We start from the raw sequence: 26545 nt of genomic DNA, 5'->3' as shown, positions 1-26545 counted from the left end.
CTCTTCATGAAAGCGCTTCGAAGTTAAATCTGCTTTTTTTTGTTGTTTTGTTTTTCTTATTTGTTTCCTGTGTTTTAATGTAATAACAGACATTTAAAGCATTGTCCTTTGATGCAGTCAGAGCTGAAGGGCTTTCTGTTAGAGATCAAAGACACGTTTTGTATCTTGCTCCCTGCTTAATTAAAAAAAAAAATTAAAAAATAAAACAATCTTCTGGCTCAGTAACTCAGTGTAATAATTAATAATTTTAAAAAAGTCCTCAAGCTTGCTTCTTTTCCAAGGAAATGATGCATTTGCCTTGCAAGCTCATATGACAGAGTCATAACTGGAATAGTTGTCACTGGGGGGAGTGGTTTGCACGTTAACAAACACTATATATAAGCCTTTCCCACAGTGGCCAGCCTTCAGAGCAGCTCCTGTGCACTGAGGAAGGGATCACACACCGCTGCACCCAAGTGAGTTCTGTTTCAGCTTTGCTTACTGCAAGAACCTGGTTTCTCTTCTTCCCACTTTCTTCTCCTGATCTCCTTCTGCTGTTACAACAGCTGCACAGTATTTGCTCTCTGCAAATCACACTATTTGCACAAGTTCTGAGAGTATCTCTTTTTTTTTATAATTCTGTTAAGTTTATTCAACATAAGTTTATGGCTGTGGCTGCTGGCATACTGAGATAACCCTGAGCTCTACACATCAGCTGCACTATCTATATTCCCCTTTTTTAGCTGCTTACAAACATATTTAAACTTCCACCTGTACTTTTGGCACCTGTACAGGTGCTCGCACTGCCATAAACAAGCTTCAGCTATATCTTCTCAGATATCTTCCATCAGATCAGCTATATCTTCTGCAGATTGCAGCAAGTCCCCACCGCTCTTCAGCAGCTGATGCAATCAGCATCGAGCAGCTTTCATACTTGAAATAACTGTCAGAGAAATGCATTCAAAAGGAAAGGCAGGCAAAAAAACTAATGTGGGTTAAGCATGCAGGGCTCTGCAGAGGGCTTTCAGTAAGCAAGGGAACATTTTAGAGCAATATTCTGCTAGATGTAATGACCGACACATGCACTGGCTTATGTAACCAAAACAAATCTAAGCTAATGTCAGAGAATTAGATACATATTAAGCAGCACTAACCAGTTCCTCTAGGTCATTTTTACGCACTGTTCTATTCATTTTCCAAATTCCCGCCTGTTCTCTGGCTCATCAATGGATTAACATACTCTCATTCTAATTCCTACCACTATTTTATAGAAGAAATCCTCCTGTATCTGTTTTTACTTAATGCATTTTTCTCCATTCAAAAACACAATTTTTATCTTCTACTTTAAAAGGATTTTCTGAGTATCTGTCCAGGGTTTTTTTTTTTCTTTTAAAATCTCACTCCATTACACAAGGTGACTTCTTGAATTCCAATTTTGTGCAGATACAAATGCATTGTTCTCAAAGTAGCAAAGTCCTATGCCACTGATGGAGAGAGTTTGTAATCTCAGGGTTTGCTCTTAAGATTTCTAGTAGCTGTTTGCCATGCACAGCCTTCTACTCAGCTGCTAGAAAGCAGAAACTGTTGAAAATATAGATCACTTCTGAGCAAAATAGCACTAGCAATTTATTACACTAACAGCCATTGCTGGTTAGGCTGGTATGCCACTTGCTGATTAGCATGTGGCACGCCACGCTACTGAAAGATAAGCACACGAACATATGAAGGCTTACCATATAGGCTGCAAACTTCAAATAATTAAATATATTCACCCTGTTACTAGTTAATCCAGGAGGAAAATAAATAGAATCTGCCATATCCAGCCAGCTCATACACAGTGTAAACAACTTCATGTATCTGGAGTCTGCCTACTAGCACTCCCATAAAATAAACTATAGCAATGAACTGAGAAAGTTAAATATTCAGTGTTGCCCCTCCTTAGAAGTGACTGGAAAATAGTGCTGGAGTGACTCTTTAGAAGTATGAGCCTGAAATGAAACAGGAGAGAAAACAAGGACATTCAGCTAATAACAGGCAGGGATCTCTATGCTTTGGATCTGGGTAACAAATGACAGAGGAATCTTGTGATACCACGTGCCTACTTTTCACCAGGTGGTAGTCATGGGAGCGTGGACGTTATTGACCTTCAGAGTCTGCCTATGCTAACTCCTACTCACACATAATTAACACCAGGATACTTTGTATACAGTCTTGTGTTGAGCTGAGCTTCAGTAGAAGCAAGTCTCCTTTCAGTGTTTAAAAGGAGATTATAAACAGGAGAGAAATCAACTTCTTACATGGGTAGATAGCAATTGCGCAAGGGGAAATGGTTTTAAGCTGAAGGAGGGGATATATAGATTAGATGTCAGGGAAAAGTTTTTCCACAGAGAAATTCCTGAGGTACTGGTGCAGGCTGCCCAGAGAAGTTGTGCTTCCAGGGACTCCGCATTCACTGAAAGCCAGGTTGGATGTGGCCCAGGGCAGCACAATCTAATGCCTGATCTAGCAGTTGGCAACTCTGTCCATGGCAGGTGCTTGGAACTTCATGATCCTTGAGGCCCCCTCCAAACCAAGCCATTCTATGATAACGCATAAGAATGTACAGAAAGTAAGATCTGAAGGGCTTCACAAGCTTGCTGTGGTACAGTAACTTGCCAGCCAAAAACAACAAATACAGGACAAGTCCCTAGCTGCTTACCTCAGATAAATATTTTGTACGAAGTTCTGGGCACAGGGCAAGGAACCCACAATCATCAGCACTGCCCCAGAGCTAAGCTCTGCCTGTGTGTCCATTATAAAAAACTAAAATGGCTGAAAATTACTGCTCAGTAAGTGCATTACTCTTAAGTATACTGACAGGTTGGTTAGGGCTTTACATGTCAAGGAGTTTGTGAACATAAGTGAGGAGAAGTTGGACATCTACCTCCGGATGTAGGCAATCCCCAGCCTTTAGGCAAGTGTTGCTCAAAGCTATAGGTCCACACTTTCCATTACCGGTCTGTTTGAGAAGACCAGCAAAGTCCAAAGAGCACCTTAGTTAGACCTTTATCTCCTCCGGTTCATTCTGCTATGAAATGTCAAATTAACCGGAAAAACACCACCACAACCAGGAGATAAGAGCACTGGGTCTGACAGAGCTGTGGCACCACTCTAGGGCAGATCAAGAGGGTACAGAAGACCTGGCTGGCAGTGCTGGAGACCTCTAACAATTGAATAAAATTGGGCCATGTTTGCATGAGTGGTAAATCGAACGGACACACATTCTTCTAAATATCTTTTTTTTTTTTTTTAATGTCTGCAGCATTAATTTTGGCTAGTTGTGCTACAGATTCACAGCAGGTGACAGTTAAAGAATAGAGCAGTTTAGACTAGTCCAGACAAGGAGCTGGTGTAGCTGGGATACAGGAAGAGAAACAAAAAGCAACAACAAAAAGCCTGGTTTCCTCAGTTCCCCCACATCTAAAGAAAGATATTAGGTGGCCAAGACAGCAGTTACAAAGTTAGGGTGTTGAATGAACTTGAGCACTCAGGGCAAGGACATGAATTCCCCTGGCAAAACCAGCAGCTGCCTTTGGAGAGCTGACTAATGCACTTAAGCAGCAGTAGTGAAAAGCAGCTACCCTCTTTTTTTTATGGGGAGATAAAGAGAGGGTGCTGGTTTGTCTGAAGTCTAAAGAGACTACAAGGCACAAATTTTACAAGAATGACTGGTGTTGGCAAGAATTATGATTATTTAGACTTTTGTTCTACCATAAAACACTTCTAGGAATTTTTAAACATATGATGAGGAAAAAAGACTTCAATAGTCTCTCATGAAAAATCATATTAGCCACTCCCTTGTCTGGCTATATCCTGACATTTCTCCACTTGCAATTTTTTCTATCTGTGTCCCTTGGTCTCAGGTGCCTAATTTAGTCATTTGAAATTTATTACAGCTTGGGAGGCTGTACAAAACAATTTCAATATTTAAGTAAAAGTGGGACCAAGGAATTAAAAAAAAAAAATAGCAAAACTCCGAGGGTCAGACAGAAAGCAAAATTGTAATGGATACTCAGGGTCCTAAGCCAAAAATTCTGCCAGACAAAGCAGTCTGAGAAGCCTTGTCCTACTGCCATTCTGAGCAGATCACCACCATGGTGATTGATTCAGAAATGATCATGTGAATGCACAAGACTCACATCTAGCCACTCACATGGAGTTAAGCATGCACTCGGATGTACAGAACCATTCTTTCATCCAACACTTGCTTTGATTCCAACAAAAACTTAGCACAAAAGAGAGTTAGGACCAAAACCTGTTGATTCCTGCTCTACCTCCCATTGAGGTTCTTATTCCAGGCTAGGCATCGACCCATGGCCTTCTGCAGCTAACAGAAATTATTCCCAAGGGCAGTGATGGATACAGGGCAAGCTTTAGGGGAATAGGGCACTGAAAATGCATTAGGAAGGAAGGTAGGTACCCTTTAAATTCCAAGGCAATGCTGCTTCCCTACTTTTTTTGTAGACACTCTGTGTGTAGTTCCACACACAGAATGGCCAATTTTGCCACCAAAAAAATGCTCCCCATAAACACAGATCATAGTTGTAAAGATCTATTTGATATTTAGCAATTCCTAAAATCTTTATGGTTATAATTCCAGGTGATTGAATATATCGCTAGCATATGGCCAGCAATGTCTTAAGGACTGTTCTCACTTCAGAAGATCCATTCCATCACAGTTTGCCCATAACAAATGCACTGGATAATGGCACACAAGTCTGTGGGGAAAATATATATATATATATATATATATATATAAGCATATATATATGCTTATATCTGTGCACATATCTAATCTTGAAAACCAAGCTGAGGAGTATCAGGCTGTAACTGTTACATTTGGGATTTGTTATTTCAAAACTCAGTCCTACATCAAATTGCATAAACATTTACTTCAGATGACTTGTGCATTAAACAGAAAGGAGGGTGCACATTTATTTTTTTTTAATTTTCCTCTCCAATGTCCTGATTGCTATCTGGCATAGGAAAAAAAAAGAGGGGGGGATCAAATTAAAATGTTCACTTCCTGTAAATGGGTGGAGCGGGAAGAGACAATTGCTTTTCAGAAAGTCGGTTTATGTCAAACGGAGCCGACAGCAGTTACATAGAATTACTCAAAGCTTTTCATTTTACCACATAAAAACAAAGAGCACTGTTGAAATCTTTAATAGAAGACTTCACAGGTCTTCTAATGAATCCACCAATATCCTCCATGCACCCTCCTCTAAAAGAAGGATGGAAATATTCTTACTTTCTTAGCTAGAGAAGAATACATTACTGGGGAGAAGAAAAAAAAAAAGCTTTCTCTTCTGTAATTTTCCATGACACTGAATGTCTCTCGAGCCTCTAACATTTTTTACTCTGTGTTAAATGTAGGAGTTTACTCTTGAGAAAAGGGGACATGTTTCATGTTCTGTGGAAAACGAGCACTTTTCCTTTTAGCAGCATGTTAAAAGAGCATGCTAAAAGAGATCCATCTAGATTCTTCAAACAGGACTTTGAAGCCAAGATTCTGCACTCTCTTAACTTCAGCCAAAACCCAGGTTATTATCAGCTCACATTTCTTTTGGTACCACACACAGGCTTGCCCAATTTGCAGAAGTAAGCAGAAGGCTTGCAAGGCTCTTTAGGTCTCTCCTGCCAAGGCACAGCATGTGTCATGGAAGTGTCTGCCACTTCTCATGAAAATGGCAGGAAAGCTCACACAGAAAGGGAACCGTTCCAAAAACTGGAGAAGGAGAAAGCTGCTTTAGTCCTCATAAACAGATGAGGTATCTCCATATCAGAGGACAATCAGCAAGATAGGCAAAACTGAACTTAACATTGTTAGTGTTTCACAGGTGAAATGAGGCACAGTAAGTGCCTTTTCTGGTTAAAATCTTTCTATATGCTTCAAGTAACACAGCTATCCCCAGCTTCTAAGCATTAAAACCAACAATTAATGCTTCCTACTTGGATAGGCAACTTCTACAAAATAACCTAAGGAACATTTCTCCTATAACACGTCTGAATTAAAACCAGAGTCAGACAGCTTCTCTCATTTTCTATATTTAAATTCATAAGTTAAATATTCACACCATTTGGCTCAGCAGCTGGGACAAAGAAATAGTTTTCAACATAAGAGGTTCAGTTGCTATGGGTTAGATGAGTTAAACTGCATAAGCTGGCATGATGCATCCTGAGCATCACAGAAATACACAGGTGAGTAAGCATATGAACTAACTGAAACTACAGTACCCTCTCTCTGGTAGGACACCCAAATCAGGCTGTTAGATCTACATGATTCTATGATCACTATCTATTTCAGACTTACTCACCTATTTTCCAGGTCAGATTTACTCAAACATGGCAAAGAAATACCAAGTACTTTAAAAGTAGAAGTAAGATTTAAAACAAACAAACAAACTAAAAAAGATAAAAACAACAAACCACCACCACCTCTTCCAGGCTTTCAGTTTTCAAATACAGTACTGCTTAGTAAGGGCATGATCTCTGTTTTCCACTTCATAAAGCAAGATTACCTTAAAGAAAAATACCTGTAGATTTAAGAATCTTTGGTGCTCTATTGTAAAATAAACAGAGGTACCCATCCATTACCTCTCTTGTCTTCAGGGGAAGATTTTCACCTTCCTTGCCACAAATGTCTCCATGTTTCCCTCTCATGCCCTTCAACAGACATAGGTTTCCCCTCAGGGAGATGCCAAGCCCCAGCCTTATTTTTGTTTCACAAGTAATGGTTCAGAATTACTCACACGCAGCCACCCATACGTGGTGAGCTCTTGGCTGCTGAACCCTGAACATCCTCCATAATAGACAAATATATCTACAAAGCAATGCATCACCTCTTCCAGGCAGACAGCTTGGTCTGTAGAGATACAATGATGATTCTCAGATCTACACTTCTGCCCCTTCCTTGCTGAAGAGAAAAGCTTAGCTTTTTAAAAGTCTTCTAACAGTGATGGAATCAAAGCCTATATATTATAGGAAAGAGAACCCTCGTTTTTCATAGTGCAAAGTACAATAGAGGGAGATTGAGGAATATTTGAATGCTGGATTCTCAAGAAAAAGGATGAAACACCTCTACAAAGGCCAGTATTCCTCAGTTTAGTTAGACAGAGCACATCAGGTCTCCGCATGAGGGTGTGTTATACCAGCAGAATGCATGCTGTGCATTTGTGAATTAGAAATGGACACGCAAGGACCTACACTGTCACTCCTGACAGGCAAAAGCATTGCATACCTTGCAGACACAGAACTGTTCACTTCAGCATCCTCCAGGTTTCTTCGTGCAGTTTCTAGTCTTTTCTGTAGTAACTTTTCTGTAGTATCACTACCTGAACCCAACATCTTGGTTCTCAGATAACAATGCTGACTCCTCCTAAGCTTTTAAAATTCAATCTTGTTTGAAGTTTGCAAACTGTCTGCTCAGTCTCACTTAAAACTGGGAAAGAAAAGACTCCAAACTCACCAGGTAATACAGTTTCCCCATAAAAACATATAATTGAATTGACTTGAATTACTTGAAATGTGTTGTAAGATGCCTGAGAAGCTTGTAACTTCAACCTGGACTTTGATGAGTTATACAGAGGATGTCCCTTCCTACACACAGATGGGGCGAGATGAGACTGAGATGCCCTGCATAGCTCCATGCACCACAAGTACCAGCCACAGACCAGTTTTCTCCATTTTCAGGTATATCCGTAGCTTAAGAAAGAGGAAAAAAAAAAAAAAAAAAAAAACCCAAAAATCCACCAAACCAAACAGCCAGGAAAAACCATCATAACAAACACTTTTTAGAAGACAGATTTACCAGCAGAAGTTATATACTCCCCTTCTGCATTTATACACACTTGTCTTATGACAACCTGAACAGAACTCACAGCACTAAGCAGGTGGCTGCGTGTTTTCAAGTGGGCATTAGGATCCATCACCCCCTTCAAGGCTCCACTTTACCTGAAGTTATTTTTTCAATATTTATTCTTCCTAGACCGGATGTTTCTCAATCACTTGGAATAATTTTCTTAAAACAACTTTTCAACCTGTCCCTCACGTTTTATTCCTTTGCAAAACACAATGGGAGAATGCAGTAAGAGAGGATAAAGAGGAAACGTTACCATTTTTCTTTCAATTTTTGGCAAATAGCTATTCAGAACACAATCTTTTCTTTCATTTAGGAAGTCAACGTGGAATTGTTTAGGAAGTGCTACTCCTGACATTTCACAACGAATACAAATAAGAAATAAAACCTACAAACATTTACAAAAACATGCTTACGGTGAAACTACAGAGGCTTCTAAGATGTCATGCATTTTTTGTAAACTCCTTGTAGGGTTACTTTGTTGTTGTTGTTCACATATGGAAAAAACCATAAGTTTTAAAGTGCATCAGCACTGCAAATGTTTGATTACTCCTTACAGCGTATTTATTAGAAATTTGTTTAGCTTCGCTTTAAACACTTGAAACAATAGTTTCCACTACTTCCTCGACAGACTAAAACATTCCACAGCCTACTACAGCTCTCGGAAAGACTTCCTGATATTCTGCCAGAATTCACGTTTCTTTACATCAGGTCAGTGCTCCTGATGATACTCAACTTCCCCTTCTATGCGTAGAGTTCTCTTGCGGTATAAATCAGACTGTTTCCACAAGAAGCTTACCACAAAAAGACATCCTGCTTCGCTTATCTCTAGCCTGGTCTGTATATAGTACCATATGTTAAGCCTTCTATCCTTGTTCTCTTCAGTGCCTCCCAACTGCTGGTAACTTTCTGCTAACAAAGGCTCAGGGCAGCCAAGATGCTGCAGGTGGGAGGTAGCTGAAGTCCACAGCACTGGACTCATTATGAAAGGAATTTGTGGGCACCCCTGGAGAACAGAACAGTTACATGGACTTAGCACGTTAAAGGTCACGTTCCCTACAAATGGAGATTGAACTAGCACTTTTCTCCTACCCTATAAAGCAATAAGAATGTAACAAGCAATTTTTTGTTTGTTTGTTTAGTTCCTTCTTCTGCCCTTTCCCCCCACCCCTTCCCTCAAACAGAAATCACAGCACTTACCTAAAGCATGCTTGAAAACTTGACAATTGTCAAACACATCCTCTACAGAGAAAGAAGTAGCCAGGCTGGCAACTCGTAAGCTTTACTTGCCAAACAGCAAATATATTTACCAGTAAATAATACATCTAGGATACTAACCACACAACTCTTGTAACTTATTTTGCCTGCAGCTTCCACCTTTTCTACAACACAAATAAAAAAAAAACAACAAAACACTCCCTTGACTTAAACGCAACAGCAGCAGCAGTACCTTTGTTCTGAAGCACTTAATCTCCACCCACATCCCCTGGTGGTTGCAATTGCTTCCCATCGCAGCCAGCACCTTTAAAACACCTCCTTTGGATGATGAGCTTTTCTGACCCAGCTGTGTGCTGTAGGGGAGCAGGTGTCTTTCATGAGAAATTAAGCAGTTTCCACTGTGCTCATTTGGAATTATTTTTGTTTTCCTTTACTACTTTCATTATGGAAAGCAGATGGTTTTACTTCTAAGGAGAAAGTTGCACATGCAGTTTGATCACTTCAATGGGAATGAAATGCAAGCTTTCCCATTTTCCTGAATAAAGATCTTCTCCCTCTGAAGTGAAAGCTGATGATACATCTGCTTTCAGGCACATGTTTTCCAAGGCCAGATGACTAAATAGGAGGTCGTTTCTCTTGCAAGGCCATTTATTAGCACTTAGTCACAAAAAAAAGTTCTCTTTATTTACTGGTGCAATGAAAATTATCTATGTTGCATGTTTTATTAATAACACTCTGAGCCTGATGCATATCAAAAGGATGATAAATGACATGTAAAATCTACTTTAAGTCTGCAATGTTCTTGATGAGAGAATTCTGTGTTAGAGAAAATCGTGGGTGGTTGTTTTAATTTGCTTTAGTCAGTACATTTAAACCTCAGCTGAGCCCATAGTTGTCTCATATTAAAGTGCTACATGCACAAAGTATAAAAGCTTATTTTTAGTTTAAAAGGACATTGCCTGCTCACTGTTCCCGAACCATCCACATTGTACAACCCAGCTGATAACCATTCCCCATTGATGCCTGTTCCACTGAGAATTGAATCAAACCATCCTGCAACATCACTCCAAACTAGTACTGAAGGAAGAAATTCACTTGAAAACTCAACAAAGTTTTTTAAGCTTTCTTTTAGCTTCTAAACAAGGACTTGCAAGAATTTGATTATAATTTTCTCAAAATCACGGTGTATAATTACTGCCACAGAAGATTTTGCTCAGGTCAGTTCTATATGCAGCTAGGGTAATAACAGCTAATGAGTCAAATTTCAACACTTTGTCAATTCTACTGATTAAGTCTTGGATGAAAATCTCCATAAGCAGTAGAGGTGAGCAGGACAAGCTTGAACAAAATGTCTGCTCAACAAAGCATCTATTTCCTGTTACAGTGTATGGTTTTAAATGTGCACTCTGATCAAACACTTCATAGAAACAGCCTGAGCTCGGAGTAGCAACAGAAGTAAGCCTAAGCTGAGAGTTGTTAATATTTGAAAAAAAACAAGTCATCTTTCTGGAGATACCATCTAGGGATCCCATGTCTGAATATTGCAGCTGATAAATGCGGAACAAAATGACTAATGCGATGATTGCAATATACAACACATCGTGGCTTAGTGTAATACATCCTTGGCATTGTACAAGCACATTTCATTAACAAGCATAAGCTGTGCTTTGCTAAGAGGTTTGTTGCCCATGTTTCAAGTTACTCGGTGACTTCCCTTTCAGGGACCCATCATGCCCAACTACAAGCTGACGTACTTCAATCTGCGAGGAAGAGCAGAAATCTGCCGCTACCTGTTTGCCTATGCAGGCATAAAGTATGAAGACCACAGGTTGGAAGGAGCAGACTGGCCCAAAATTAAACCAAGTAAGTAATGCAGATTCTTATATCCAAATTTCCACTAGAAATGATGTCAAAATCAAAACAGTTTAGGAGGTAACTTTGAGTTTCACAACCAGAAGCACATTCAATCTTGGGATACGGGAACTTTATTGCCTAGATCCAAGATGGGCAAAATGGTATTACCAATGGTCTCACACAACTCCAAACACAAATCTTCAAGCAGCCTAAAATGACTTACCTGGGGTCATTCAGATGGACTTTTACTCCTAACCAATTTAGTTTTACTAGTACCTGCCTAAAGCTGACTTAATGTATGTTCACCTTCCTGTGGTCTTTAGGGGATTTGGTCTCAAAGATCACACTGCAGCTTTCACTCCAGTTTTAGAAAGCCAGGTTGGAAAAAAATTGCCAAGGACACCCCTTTGCAACAAGACATGTCTTCAAAGAGAGAAAGTGATGAGAACAAAAAATGAAAGAAATCAGATTATTTAAAGAGGAGGAAAAAAAAGATCAAAAGAGATGCCACAGTACTGTTGTTCCCAAGAACAGCACAGCCTTTCCCAGACTTCTGAGAGCATGCTGCAGGCTACAGTGCTCCATTTTATGTGTTTTTAAGTTAAAGAAACCTCCTTTGAGAATTCAGATGAATTGAGGAAATAACTGTATAAGATTTTTTTCATGTTTAAGCATGCACATATTCAGATGCACACACCAACTTATGTCCCAAAGTTCAGAGAATATTAGCAACATAAAAAGCCAGTATACAAAAATCAAGAATTTCAGTAAGACAAATTAAAAAGATAAAGCAAACATAGTGACTTGCAGGCTATAGCGACACCTATAGTTTGCACCTTAGGAAAAGCTATTCAAACAGCAGGTCAAAGTCAAGATGTTGCACCTCTCATTGAGATTCAGGTTGGATGTTAGGAAAAATTTGTTCTCTAAAAGACTGGTCAGGCACTGGAATGAGTTGCCCAGGAAACATCTATATGTGGTACTAAGGGACCCAGCTAAGTGTGGAAATACTAGTGGTAGGTGGATGGTTGGACTGGATGATCTTGGAGGTCTTTTCCAACCTTGATGATTCTATGATCTGTGCAAAATTTGTACTGTTTTAAAAATTTCAGGCTTTGCTTCCATTCAGTCAGCTGATGGGAACTTGAATGGATCATACTAATTGACCAGGAAAGATTTCACGTATGAAGAAATAGTTGGCTGCATGTCAGAAAGTGCTATTATATCTCTTGCTTCTGGAAGGCTCCCTGAATCCTACCTAGTTCAAATACCTATGTAATGGTGGCCTTTACCACCAGTGGTGTTTTCACTGCAGTCAGTTTTCAAGTTCAGAAGTTTATCACCTAAAACTAGTTAAGATATCTTGTTCTGCGTGCAAAACAAAGTAACATTGCTAAGGAAATTGCCTAAAGATCAACCAGTTGGTGACTACCACATCCTCCCCTTCTGTGAAGCAATAGTTACTCACAGTATTTCCAGACAAATTATCTGCCACAGGCAAATCATTAAACTAAGCTTTAGATAAAAGGTAGCTATGGGGCTTGAAGGTTAACAGCCTTGCTCTGTACATGATCAAGGGTCACCGTCAAGATCTGCCCTCACGTGTTCAAACACTGCCTCCACGTACTATGACTTAGCAAGAAATGCCTCTCAGCTAGGTTGTATAGGATTTGCACATCTTAACACTACAACAACATAACATAAGCCACTTGGATTCTCTATTGGGCTGAATTTTTAGAATGGGCCTCAGCTCCCTACATAGAGGAGAATATTGAAGGGGAATGGCTATCTGAAAAAGTACCAGTCCTCAGGAAACTGGGTTACAGGGCCTTTACCAAAATGTTGAGTTACTGCTTTCAACATTAAATATGACATGAAGGATTCCCTAGAAACCATCGAACATACACAGGCTGACAGATCTCACTGCTGTCATTTCTGGACATTCTAGAGGTGACTTCTGATGAACATCAGGTATATTTTTCCCATTCTGCTTGTACTGTGTCTACTCCCGTAAGAACAGAAATTAAAGTAGTAGATTCCAGTTAACCTCAGCCTGGTAAAAACAAAGAGTGCTAAAATATTAAGGGGAATTACAGCTACTTTTGATGTAACCACAGAAAAAATAATAGCAATTTAGTACCTCGATTATTTTGTAACCCTCAAAAATCATTAAAATTGGCCCAATTTGTTGAACTAAATTATATATTTAAGAGAGGTTAAGAAATAACACACAGTCAAAATGCTATGTACACTTGCACACAGTGAGGTATGTTTGCAGTATCTAAAGGGAGCCTATGAACAGGAGGATAGTCAACTCTTTATAAGGGTAGATAATGGCAGGACAAGGGGAAATGGTTTTAAGTAGAAGGAGGGAAGATTTAGGTTGGACGTCAGGGGGAAGTTCTTTACCAAGAGAGTGGTGAGGTGCTGGAACAGGCTGCCCAGAGGGGCTGTGGATGCCCTGTCCCTGGAGGTGTTCAAAGCCAGGTTGGATTGGGCCCTGGGCAGCCTGGTCTAGTATTAGATATGGAGGTTGGTGGCCCTGCCTGTAGCAGGGGAGTTGAAGCTTGATGATCCTTGAGGTCCCTTCCAACCCAAGCCATTCTATGAGTCACCTACTTAGATAAGTCTAAAATCACTTTTGACTGCAGAGTCTGCAAGTACAGTGTATATGTGCTTACTGCAAAACCTGAAGTACTATAAATTAGGAAAAAACAATTAAGAAAGAGGAAACTGTTCTCTTAACAAGTTTGGACAAGGAGAGTCTGCAATTCAAGGGAACAAATCAAAGTATTTATGTTTTTCTAAGAGCACAAATTGTCCACAGAAAGGAAAAGTTTTTTCATCAGTTACCAAGAAAGTAAGGTACGGTTTCACAACAAATACCACCCTATAGCCCAAATCATCATCCCACCCAAAACAGAAAATACTGCCACTCTTCTGAAGAAAGGAATTCTTTATTTCTTAGTTTTCCTGAAAAACTGAAAGGAAGATAGAAAATGTCTGTGCTGAGATTAATGTGGAGAAAGGTCATTCAGAAAGCAGACTTGCATCTGCTACAAGTCTAATTTTGGACTAGACAGGAGAGTGTTATGCTTTTTGTTGTTTATTTTGGCATTTTCAAGTGGCTACCCCAGCAAGCTGGTCCTTTCTACAAGTTCAGGCAAGTAAGTAACTTCTTGTGCCCAGAAAGAATGTCTCACTTGATTCTGTTTACACCCAAGAGGTGGGAGTTTATTTTGTAGGGGAGAGGGAATACTTCATGAAGTTAAAAACATGTCATTTGGCTCATATATTACAAATTTACATTTTCTGTAACTCAGCACTTCTTATGTGCCGATTTCAGGCAAAAATTGTATTTTTAAAAATGAATAAGTCAAAGAAAGTATTGAGTTGATCAGCTTTAGCACAGACTGCAATAAAACAGCTAAATATCAAGCAGCAGCTTTAAATAACATTCACTTTCTATAAAGTCAATTGTCAAAATAAGTAAACAAACTCAATTTTACATTTGCTTTAACTTCCATATGCCATATTTAAACTTCAATCAATTTGAGAACGATATGCAATCGTGTAATAGGCTCTCTTAAGATCTATTTTATCACATAATAGGCTCCTCTCGAAAGAAAAATAAAGTATTGCCCTCCAAAAAAAAAAAAAAAAAAAGGCAAAGCATAGCTGAGAATCTACTGCAATGATGTTCTAAGTTAACATCCTCTTGAGACACTGGATTAGCGTGCAGTAACAGCCACCGTAATGTGCCTCACTCAAGGAATTTCTGAACACTTAGGGAGAACCCATAGGCGCTCCAAGAAGATAATAAGTGCCACAGCCCTTGGGGGACTTCATGAGGTGGAGGAAATTTATATGGACATCCTTGCTTTTAACACAAATCAGACTACATCTTTCCTGCTAAGTATCCATCAGAGATTATGAACACTGTAGTTCCAATCACAACAGACATTCAAAAATGAGGTATATATAAAAACAAATTATCCAGTGTTAAACACTGGGCAGATACTTCAGTGAATCCCTCCTGAAATGAGAGGAGAGGATGTAGATCAACCTGCACTCGCACTCAGCCTCTGTCAAAGTTTTCTTGAATGCATGCAACACTAAAACTAATGAATAACTAGGATAAAAAGAAAAGTAAAAATGTGCATATGCAAGTTCAATTTAAAGACAATCATGGGTTTAGTTTTCCAAGCAGCATGCTTAAAAAAAAAACAAACAAAAAAAAACCACCACAAGCCTGTTTTTCATGCTGTTTTCATTTGAAATCTATAAATCAACATTATCATTCACAGTGCCCTCTGCATTAGATAAGCAACAAAACAGGGGGATGCTAAAGCAGGACGTGTATGCCTGAGAAATTTTCCAAGATGGCAGCAGCAGACTTTTCTAGTTTTCCTTCTTAAAATGAATTTGATTATGTGAGAGTTGAAACTTTTGCAAAACATTTTGCAATGCTGTTTTAAAAAACATGGAAAGAACATCCATATGCATGCCCAAGGGTATAAAATAACATAAGAAATCTCCTCACTGATCAAGGTTAAAGAGAAATGATAAAAGTGGCATGCATATCCACTCAGTCCACATTTTTTTTTTTTTAAACTCTTCCTTCATGTTTTCTCCCTGATTCTCATTCTGTGCAGACAAGATCCCTCTCACATTCTGGATGCATGTGCCACTCCTTTCAGTTTCTTATTTAACTTAGGAGCAGAGCAGGAACTGATCTATGCACTTTTTTTCACCTGGAGCTACATGAACTATACCTTACATTAGTAGCTAAAGGGAAGTTCGCTATCTAAAGAGGTGCTAAAAGAAAGAATAGACTCCTTAGCAGGGTCTGTTGTGATAGGAGGAGAAAAGGTTTCAAACTGAAAGAGAAGAGATTTAGACTAGATATAAGGAAAACTATTTTTTACAATTAAAATAGGGAAGAACTAGAAAATGTTGCTTAGAGAGGTGGTGGATGCTCTGTCCTTGGAGAAATTCGAGGTCAGGCTGGATGGTGCTTAGAGAAACCTGATCTAGCTGTAGATGTGGCTCTGTTTATTACAGAGGAGTTGAAAAAGATGATCTTAAAGGGTCCCTTTCAGCTAAAGCAGTTCTATGATTCTGTGATCTAAAATGGACGATGAAAATTTTTAACAGCATTTTAATACAGTGTTTATGCGCACGCTGCATTCTTAGAACTCCAGAAGTTCCTTGAACATATGATGTCAGTGAGGAGAGCAAGGGCCAAAAGCACTGACTAGAGTAGGCTCAAAGGAGGTCATGGAAGCCCACACCCATGGTGTAAGGATACCACTGAGTGTTTTCTGTTGTAACTTGAAGTCTGCGAGTACATAGCCTGGCTGTGTTATTTGTACATAGGAAATAGGCTGTATGCATGGTGTCTACAAAGGACACATGGGGGTCTTTTTGCAAACCCTGCAAGCAAATGGCATCCATTTGTTGAGAAGACTACTTGTATCCTTCCTAACAATGAAACATACTAACACAACCCCCTCTTTTCCAATCATAGAAGGAAATCTCCAGTACTCACAGAGAACATATTCCAGCCCACAGCATTCAAAATTGAATGTACAGACAATCTCCTAATGATTAATAGGGAAGTTTTTAAGTGATAAGAGCAAGATGACCCTTCACTGCATGGTACTAAGAACTTGGACATTACTTGATGAATTTTGGATACTAATGCTTCAAAAGAAAAAGGAGCTTCTTAAAAATTCTTTTTCAGCCTGAAAATCCAACTTCAAAATCCATTATACCTTCTCCTCCAATGTGGAGAAAATACACTGTAAATATTTTCTGTTCTGACTGTTCTTTGGCTGTCTGCCCACCACGTGGCTAAAGATTTTTGAAGAACTTATAGATTTTTACAGCGGTCAACACAAGTGGGCTTTCTTCAACTCTCTCAGAAGTTGCACTCATTTGCAGCTCAGTAATTCAATAGTCAACAAGAAATCTGCGTGGTAAGGTCAGTGTATGGTCATATCAGGCATTGCACCATCAAGAAAAATATCTGTGTTCAAATGATAAAGCCTTCCTGTTCTTTGTAAGAAAGAAAAACAATTGAATCACCTTTTGAAGAGAAAAGAAAGGAAAAAGGCTGTCCTATTTATTATCTCTTATTCTTTAAAGACTTCACTGCTTCGTAAGGATAACAATGTACATGCTGCCTCTTGGTAAAATAAATAAATAAATAAATAATAAAAAATTCCAATAAATAACCAGATTCTAATGAAACCAGGTCAGAGCTGAGAGGAAAACTGTTTCTAGGCAATAGTGGTGCCTTCAAGCCCTTTCCTGGAATTCTGTGGGACACCAAGGAAAAAACAAAGTAATCCAGACTTGGGCACACCCCTGAGAAACATGACACAGAAGATGACTAGCACACTGCTGCCTGTCATGTCTTCACCCATCTTCCTCAGCTATCAGAAAGATGTCTCCCCCTTTTGCCATCATCGAGGGCTTCTCAACAAGCTGGTTTTCATTTTCCACTTAATGAGCACCAGAATGAAACGTCAGTCAAACTGCAGCTGTCAGACTTCCGCCCTCATGTGTAAACTCATTGGAAGATAGTCTCTTCTGTTTTGGATTAAGCAATTACAGTTTCCCAACCTGAACTATCATAGCTGTGTTCTGGCAGTTATTGCCAAAGAATCTGGCTGAGTCATGGTGATCGAGTCAAAGCTGTATCAGACTGCTGTGCTCCAACCAGGCCTCTGCAGGCTTCCCATTAACTCCTTCCAGGCAACATTCTTTGTTTCTGAACCACACTTTATCTGTTACCCTCTTGCCAAGCTCTGCAGTGTGATTTCTTTTTGGGGTGGAGTGTTGGAAGGACGCTTCCTTGAAGGATGTACTGCTATCCAGTATGAGCAAATACATTCCATGGCTCTGCTACTTTGCACACACTGGGGCCCAGAGCACCCAGCACTGTTAGCCCATGGAAGAACCAAGGCTATTCTCATTTTCACATTCAGAAAGCTCTTCAGTTTAGCATTCAGAGATGTTCTTTTTCTCTTTGGATTTGATGAACAGGTGAAGCAGCATGTGGAATTTCCAGGACCTTGCTGCTCACTGGATGATAAACATGTGAAGTCTTCTATGAAAACAGGTTACTACTGTTTCAGAACAAGCAAACATTGCATGCTTTCTCCCTGGGGTAATACAATTAATTCTCTTTGAGCTCCCTTGCTTCTGCTAGTCGTCAATGTTGACATGCATCCTGGCCTCACAGTGCACTGAACTTGGGGAAGGAAATGTACTCTACTCAGATGCAGGAAAACTGCACACATGAATCCTGCATGTTCTGTGCAGCTGACAAATTCATTCTGCAGATACAGATTTGACATTAAAGGTCTCGTACCTAAAGTAATTCACATACTGCATGCTAAACCTCAGAGCCATGTGGCAACACTATTACCATTTTGATAAACAGGTGAAAAGTGCGTCAGATTTCATTATTTTCTCCTTCTATTGCTCATCTACATTAGGAGAAAATGTGTTCCAAATTACTCACCAGGAAATCCCATGAAATTTGAAATCTGGGGTGCACTTCTTAGCAAGTGGCAGCAGTGGATTTGGAGAAGCAGAGAAGTCGGTAACATTTGTGGAAGGAAGGTGTACACCTCGTAGGTAGCTGAGCTCATGTACTTCTCATCTCATTGGAACTTGCATACCATTGCATACCATTGGAACCATGCAGAAACAACAGAAAATTATTTAAATCGCTAAACACACCAAGGTAGTTGAACTGACACACAGATTCCTCTATCCTCCATAGCTTATATTAACAAGGAATGCAGTGTCAGCCATATCTATCTAAAATGATCATCAGACCAAAGGAAGAATGTATACATCATCCTAAGGGTGACAGTTTCACATTGCCTTGCACGTGGTGACATCCAGATAAGCCCTGCTCCTACAGAACAGTCAGAGAAATCCCTCACCCCATTAGGTGACCCTGCTGGCCCTTCTGAAGTACAGGCCAGCAAAGACTTTTGTAGCAACCAGAATAGAAGGAACAGTGTGTTACCTCCCTGCTAGCCATGGCCTGCTAGCTGCACCTTGAATTCCCTGCCTTGTATTGTACTGTAGACTCCTGCAGTCATTAGCTTCTCAGATTTTCCAGCTTCCCATGTTTTTCTCAGATTCAGCTTAGTTTCAGTGTTCCAGCCCCACTTGAAGTCATGCCAACCAAAATGCATTGTAATAGAAACCCAAGTTTTCACATACCACATATCAATAAATGAACAGATTCTCACATATATCTATTGTGCCTGCTCAAATTCTTACAGGTATATATCATGCCTGCTTAGTCTGCCTTAGCCTGTGCTCAATGTCTGGAGGCCTTTTCCTCAGGACTGAGTTTTTGTTTTTGTATGCAAGCCTAGTCAAATAGATATAAATATCCTAGCATTTTGTGGTTCACTGTGAGATCTGTACTTGTCTCCCAGTGAGATAAGCTCTCATACCATCTCTGTTGGAGAACTGTCATGTGGAAAGTCTTGTCATAACACAAAATTCTGAAACACAGATACACCTTTGCAGTCTTTGCCTCATCTTCTGTTTCATACCCCAGCTGGACCCTGCACTACAAAGACTTCAGTAGTACTTTGCCTAGCCTTGGCGTTCACTTTCCTGGGGAGGAGAAAGCTGAGAAACAAGGAACTGTAACCTTCTGAAGAAAAATCTCCCTCCATAAAGAATCCAGGATATCTAGGGATGTATTTGTCTAGGAAATAGGAAATGCAGTAGTTGGTTTATACACTACAACTACCTTCTTGCAGTGTGAGGTGGTTTCTCCTTAACCTAATCTGTCTTTTTAGTCCGCGCCTATAGCATTTGCCTACAGAAATACAGTGAAACTGCTAAGTGCTATAACAAAGATTTCCCTTCAAGAGTGGTAAAAGCGCATCTCACTGTTAAGGACAATGATTTTATTTGATTTCTTTCTTTTCTTCCCTCCAAGCTATCCCATTTGGCAAAGTTCCTATTCTGGAAGTAGATGGAGTGATCATTCACCAGAGCCTAGCAATTGCGAGATACCTCGCCAGAGAATCAGGTAACTCATCTGACACCTTTCTTGCTCTGTTCTGCACTCACCTTTAATGGTCTGGAAAAAAAAATACACCCAATCACAGCCAAAAGCAGAAAGAAACTAACAGCTTAATAAGCCCAACCATGGAGTAGGACTTCTGTGAGTCACTGGAACCCTAGGGCAAAATAGAGCTACTCCAATGGAACGTAGAGAATAAAAATCAGACCACAGTAAAGAGTAAGGCTCAAAGTAACAGTCTGCAGCATGGTGTTCACAGCTGAAATCACTTGACTGAGCTTCCCATTTGCACATTAAGTACACTGAAAGGAAACCTCACAAATAATCCTGAGACAACTGTTCTAGCTATAGATATGTCCCTGTTCATTGCAGGGGAGTTGGACTAGATAAGCTTTAAAGGTCTCTTCCAGCTCAAATGATTATAAGATTTTATGAATCCCTTTAAATCCAAGTACGTTCCCCTCTGCATCTAACACCTGGATTTTGGTCTGACTTCCTCAGCCACTAAACCTTACCCTTCTGTCTCTGCATGATAGAAAGCATGTCCCTGTGACCCCCAGTGGCTCTCAGGGTAGTTTTCCATGCAGCTAAACTCTGAGCTGTCATGAGAACTGGAAAGCACCGGGGTAAGGAGCTTTTGAAAGCACTCGAGATGATTGCAGCCAGCAGACAGAGCGCTCTGAAGCAGATGTAGGCAACAGCTCTGTTCTGGTAGAGAGATTACATCAGAAGGTGGCTTCTCTCATCATTAAATACTACACACCATGAAAGCACTCAGCAAGCTAGACTAAATGATATAAGACTCTTTAGTAATGCAAGTAATCAAAGAGAGTAGTCAGGGCTTGCTTTAGGTCAGTAGCTGTCATGCAGACTCATGTGCAAAATGAGTCTGCTTGAAAGCAAACATGTTGGTGGTGTGCTGCATGTCAGCAAAGAAAAGACAGTCTGGGAAACAAAGTGCTGTCAGACTATTTTTGTATTCTGAGCAGAGAGACATAACCTGCCTTTCAGAGCACTTCCTGATATCCCACATTTTCCAACTGAGGAAACAGTGAGAAGCCCAGAGTGTTATCCTTCAAGGCACCACCATAATGTATTTTCACAGGTTGAGCAATACTGCCAGTTTCCTCCATCCCTGATACGATCTATTACTTGCCAGGGAAGAGGATGATGAGCATCTATGTGGCGATATAAGACTGGGAAAAATGATGAGAAATTCCTCCTTCCTCCCTCGCCAATCACCACTTGAACACTCCCTCGTGGCTTTTTCCCCATCAGACTGCAATGGGAATTTCCTTCTGGCCAGTCCTGGCAAATTCAGACCCCGCTGCTTATGTGTTAATGCAGCAGAAAAAAAGCATGAGTGGAAAGGGAAAATAAAACCCTTTAAAATTCCCAGTGATAATATTCAGTAACCCTTTAAAATAAAGAAATGGCATTTCTGGGTGTCCATCACTAACAGTTCTTTACTGAAGGCTCACAGACTATGGCGCCCAAAAGGAGTGGCATATTCATTGCCTTCAAATGCGTAAGGTATAAGTCAGAGAAGTGACTTGACAGAGGAAGGACACATGATTTATGGGAGTCTAAAAGAACAGAGGAATAAGAGGATGGTCTGACTCTGCACAGAGGTGAAAGCCTGAACACAGGTCTGTGAAAAGAGAGCAAGGGAAAGTAGTAATACTGAGACGACCACGGGCAAACCAGAGAGCACCAGGGGAGGAAAACAGATTTGCAGACAAGACAAATTAATCAAAAGCAAGCAGTATTGTCACAAGAACGTTTAAATGGGTTGTGCGTTCAGGCGATGGAAAGAAAAACCTCACGCTTTAGGGAGCTATATGAGGCTGGAGGGGAAAAAAAGCAAAGTCAGGTGAAATTATTCCAGGACATAAGGGAGTGGAATGCATATTGTTAGCGCCAAAATACTCTGGATAGCACATGTTTTTATGGAAATGTTCACAAAGAACAATACCGCTGGGGTACTGAACATTCCTGAGGTGTCGCTAACCTCCATTATGCTTGCTTCTGACAGGTCTGGCAGGTCAGACTCCAGTGGAGCAGGCATTGGCTGATGCCATTGTGGACACCATTGATGATTTCATGATGCTGTTCCCCTGGGCAGAGAAAAATCAGGATGTGAAGGTAAGACAGCTAAGCTAAACAAAGATAACCCATATGTACGTATACCTTAGCATCTCCACTGTGGAAAAAGCCTCATGCAAACCCCTGGGTCCGTCATCTCAACTCACCCCAAGGTGGAAGACCTCTGTGGCTCTTCCTCCCAGCTAAGTGAGTTAAGGTCGTCCGCTCCCTTCCACCTCTATAAGATTTCCGCCCATTGTGGGAACAATGAGGTCAGCATCAGCCATCTCACCAGTTCATTTTAAATTGAAGATACCATATGCATATACATCAAACTGTTCTTCAAAGGGGCACTCTCTTTCCAGTCGCACTGTAATATCTGTACCCTGTCACAGAGAGCTCAAATCTTTCTGCTTCTGCTAATTCAGTAGGATTAACAGCTCCATCCCATTTTCTTTTTGTGCTCCTACACCTTGGTTTCTTAACATTTAATATAACTTAAGTAACTTCAGAACCCCTTGGCCCCACCACCATCCAGTGTGGATCTTCTGCAGACACCAGTGCCCATGGTAATATATGGCTGTGATACTTTAACACAGTCACAGACAACTCCTAGATCAGTTGAGTTTTTGGCATCACTCTGTCTCCCAGTACTTACTCATTATATCCTTAAATGCAAACCTACAGAGTTGTTACTCAGGGGACAGTGAGTTAATGCCAGCATTGCAGATATTTCACATAGCTCTGACCTCAGCAGATGACACAGCCCTTTTAGGAAAGTTGTGGTATATCAGCACGTCTAATCATTAACTACCAGAGCAGCCGCCTTTTCCTTATGCAAACACATTGGACTGACTGGGATACTGCATGACAGAAACCATGGAGTCAGTAGTACTTCTGGCGCTAATAAGGCCTCCCTGAGTCCACTGCCACCACCTTGTGGTCAACGTGCAAAAAGACGGGAAGGACGGAGATTTAGGGGGTAACGAGAAGATTTCATTTATTTTGTATATTTTGCAGCGGGTGGCAATATTATACATAAGTAAATAAATAAAAAGGAATGTTACAGCGCAGGCTGCAAATCTGACATTTCTGGATTGCAGACTTGTGGCTGTGACTTGCAGTCGTAGCACTCAGTTCAAAGAATCATAGTACATCCCAAGCTGGAACAGACCCACAAGGATCATGGAGTCCAACTCTCGGCTCCACACAGCACCACCCAAACATCAGACCAAATGTCTGAGACTGCTGTCCAAATGCTCCTTGAGTTCCAGCAGCTTGGGGCCGTGATGACTGCCCTGAGGAGCCTGTTCCATGCCCTCCACCCTCTGAAGAGGTGAAGAGCCTTTTGCTGTCACCCAGCGTGACTCTCCTGCGATGCAGCTCCATGCCTTTCCCCTGGGTCCCGTTGCTGTCAACATAGGGAAGAGCTCAGCGCAGTTCCTCCACTCCCCTCACGAGGAGCTGTAGGTCTCCATGAGGCCTCCCCTCAGCCTCCTCTATTGAGTTTAAGAGTTCTTCGCAGACAGCAGGAGGAGATGCCAAGACTTCAACCTGATCTACAGAAGTACAGGTTGTATTCCAGCCAGTGTTTTTGGGGTCAGGCTGCTGCTGCTTCTAAATCTTGGCTTGGTTAAATATGTGACCAGGTCACGTATTAACTGCACAAACTGTGCCAGAAAAGATCAGACAGATGACCACAGCCATTTGCAATCTCAGTCATTTCCATGCAGGTGACAAGAGAAGAGCAGCTATCTCCCAAGGAAACAGCTAACCCTTTACTAGCAGCCTTAAAACCTTCTGCTGGGGGAACAGCTGGGAGAACCACTACTATTTGGTCTTACCCTTCATGCACCAACATGCAAGGTATCCTCTCATACAGACTTAGCCTTCAAGGCCATGAAGCACCTCAAATCTCACTGTTGCATGAGGAAAAACAGAGAACAACTTGCTAACATAAAAGCCCAAGGTTAAATCCAACAAAATCTCAAAACCTTGGTTCATAGCCCACATGAGGAGGGCTGGCAAGGAAAAACAACTGACGAACTCTTGACCAACAGCTGGAAAGAGTGGGCTTATGAGATTCTGGAAGTTGGAAAGGAACAGTTATGACTTCTTTCCAAATCTATGGCAGGGCTCCTGCCATGTTATCACAGGTAATTGAGTGGCATGACCACACAAGTTGCTCTGTGAGAGTTCTCAGCATCCTTTGGGTAGCATTAAGGGAGCCAACAGCCTTGCTGCACAGCTCACTGAGTCTAGTGCTGGGTGTTTCAGACAGGTGACAAGCTTTGCAGGTAGTTCAGCTTTCCTGCATTGCATAGTATCCCTTTGCAAGTACTCAAATGAAAATACAGCTGCCTCCACATTTCTCTATTTTAAATAACCGCTCTGTCTGCTTTCTTGATCTGTACTTGGGTGTCAACACAGTCTTTCCCCCAAATAGGAACATGACAACTCTACTCGGGTCAGATCATCTATTGCCTCTTCCAGTTTTCCCTGTTCATCTTTTTTTTTCCTAAGAAATCCTCAAAAATCCAGTTTTGCTGACCGCTGCGTGCGTTCTGTTCTTCCCCCAGGAGAAAGCTTTTAATGACATCCTCACCAACAAGGCCCCCGAGCTGCTAAAAGATTTGGATACTTTCTTAGGGGACAAGAAGTGGTTTGTAGGGAAATCTGTAAGTATAATTTTGGTTTCTCTCATTCCAGTGACACTGCCAGTAAAACACAACCGTTGACTACTGTTAGCATTATGGATTTCATGCTACCCCAATGAAATCTTGTAAAAACAAGCCACTATTATTATTTTTTAAAAATTCTTCATTCTTACCAATGCACAAGTAGTTGCTCCATTGTATAGTGAAAGCTGTTCACGCCACCAGAAAAAGAAAGCGAACCAGGATAGATCTGTATTTCCTAAACCATTCTAGATGTTGATACAAGACATTATAAGTGCTTCGGTACTACTTAGTGGAGGTATGGAATTACAAACTCTGCTTAGAGTCACTGCTCAATTTATAAGACAATAGTGGGAAAAAAAACCCCAACAAAATACAGTATTAACAAAGACCTGTTTTAACTAATTTTTAATCAAGTTAATCCTTGCATTGCAGCAGTTACTATCCCTGTAACTTAAAACAACAAAACCTAGCACAAACCAGATGAATTCATGCTTCGTTTTTGCAGATATTTGTCTGCAGTTTACAGAGAATATTCATAGTCAAAAAAACTTGAGATTACCTATTAAGATTTGAACTTTTTCCCTCTTTCCACCAGGTAACATGGGCTGATTTCTACTGGGATGTGTGCAGCACAACGCTCCTGTCCTACAAAGCTGACCTGGCAGACAAGTACCCCAGGCTGTTGGCTCTCAGGGACAGAGTGGAAGCACTGCCCGCTATTGCAGCCTGGATCCAGAAAAGACCAAAGACAGCAATTTAGACTGGCTGTTCAGTGGAAAAACAAATGCATGTTTTTTGGTTTTCAAACATTACAAGTGTGCTAAGTTATTAATTTTAGAATCATTTAAATTAATTTCAGGTGAATATGAAGTACCAAATCAGAATCTAGTAGAGTAGAGCCTGGGTAGAGATGCCATTCCAACTGCATTCCCTTCATCGCTAATAAAGCGTTTGGAAAACACGGTTAATGTTCTGTGGGTTCTCAGAGGGAGAAAAAATAATAAATATTACTGGACAGATATAATCTGAATGATACTTTGTGTTTAGTGTTGACTTTCTGGTGGAAGCCAGGTTAAAGGAGAGAAGTGTTTGGGAGGATTAAGGAGACTAGGCAGCACTGATGAAAACTACTCGCTCTCTCAAGAGATGCCAAGTTCCTCCAACACATTCTTAGCCTCCTGCAGTTCCTGCAGCTGCCCAGCTGAGATGCTGCCCACATCAGCACCAGCTATAAGCATACCAGCTGCAAAAACATTCAATTGCTCAGCACCTCTCCAGTAAAAGCAACAAACAACGGTGGCAGGGGTGAAAACTAAATTTAGAACAAAATAAATGGAACATGCCAACATGGAAAATAGGTTTGTGAAGCTGCTGAAAACAGAGACAGAGATAAGATAGGTTTACTCACGCTCAAGGGGAGACAAGCACTCATAAGAGGACTCCACTGCTTGTAGTGCTTTATCCATTTAAAACAGACTGGGCTGAAATGGGATGCTGGGAAATTGCTTCCCTTTACAGCTACTCTTTCCACCTGCCCCCACTCTGATGAGCATTATATAATTGAGCTCCAAAAGTGATACAAACCAACCACTAAGCAGTTCAGAAACTAAAGAGTTATCAGCAGAAAAAGCAGCAAGGTTCATTCTTACATAGATTTGAATACACAGTCTCCACTTGCTCTTACAATTCCTTGCATACTTTGTTGTAGCTCCTTGCATATTTTTCTTTCCTCAGCTTCCAATATACTGTCATCTTCAG

The 26545-nt window shown here is 40.6% G+C and overlaps 2 protein-coding genes across 11 annotated transcripts in view; one reads left to right on the top strand and one right to left on the bottom strand.

Annotated features, from left to right (window-relative positions):
- Window positions 1-9363, bottom strand: part of OPN4-1 (photopigment melanopsin-like) — a 68332-nt gene extending 58969 nt beyond the window's left edge. For 8 of the 9 annotated variants that reach the window (XR_005859111.2, XM_040698698.2, XM_040698699.2 and 5 more), the window contains exon 1: window positions 9077-9363. The gene's annotated coding sequence lies outside the window, so the exon portion shown is untranslated. The remainder of the gene's footprint in view (window positions 1-9076) is intronic. The other variant, NM_001397961.1, reaches the window with a different exon arrangement.
- HPGDS (hematopoietic prostaglandin D synthase) lies at window positions 407-25822 on the top strand. 2 transcript variants are annotated; one of them, XM_046939916.1, is made up of 7 exons: window positions 407-455; window positions 8508-8587; window positions 10816-10957; window positions 19935-20027; window positions 22057-22166; window positions 24686-24784; window positions 25383-25822. In XM_046939916.1, exons 3-7 carry the CDS (start codon window positions 10825-10827, stop codon window positions 25545-25547), a joined length of 600 nt encoding a protein of 199 aa, XP_046795872.1. In that variant the 5' UTR covers window positions 407-455; window positions 8508-8587; window positions 10816-10824; the 3' UTR covers window positions 25548-25822. The 2 variants fall into 2 exon arrangements, with proteins under 2 accessions (XP_046795872.1, NP_990342.1); NM_205011.2 differs by lacking the exon at window positions 8508-8587.
- Window positions 25823-26545: the final 723 nt, after the last annotated feature.

Source organism: Gallus gallus, chromosome 4, assembly GCF_016699485.2.
Source record: "Gallus gallus isolate bGalGal1 chromosome 4, bGalGal1.mat.broiler.GRCg7b, whole genome shotgun sequence".
Lineage (NCBI taxonomy): Eukaryota > Metazoa > Chordata > Aves > Galliformes > Phasianidae > Gallus > Gallus gallus.
This window is presented reverse-complemented; position numbering and strand designations above follow the sequence as displayed.

Coding starts and splice junctions, on each gene's coding strand:
- HPGDS (NM_205011.2), top strand. CDS start 10,825: ATGCCCAACTACAAGCTGACGTACTTCAATCTGCGAGGAAGAGCAGAA. Junction 22,167..24,685: donor AGAAAAATCAGGATGTGAAG/GTAAGACAGCTA, acceptor TTCTTCCCCCAG/GAGAAAGCTTTTAATGACAT. Junction 24,785..25,382: donor AGTGGTTTGTAGGGAAATCT/GTAAGTATAATT, acceptor TCTTTCCACCAG/GTAACATGGGCTGATTTCTA.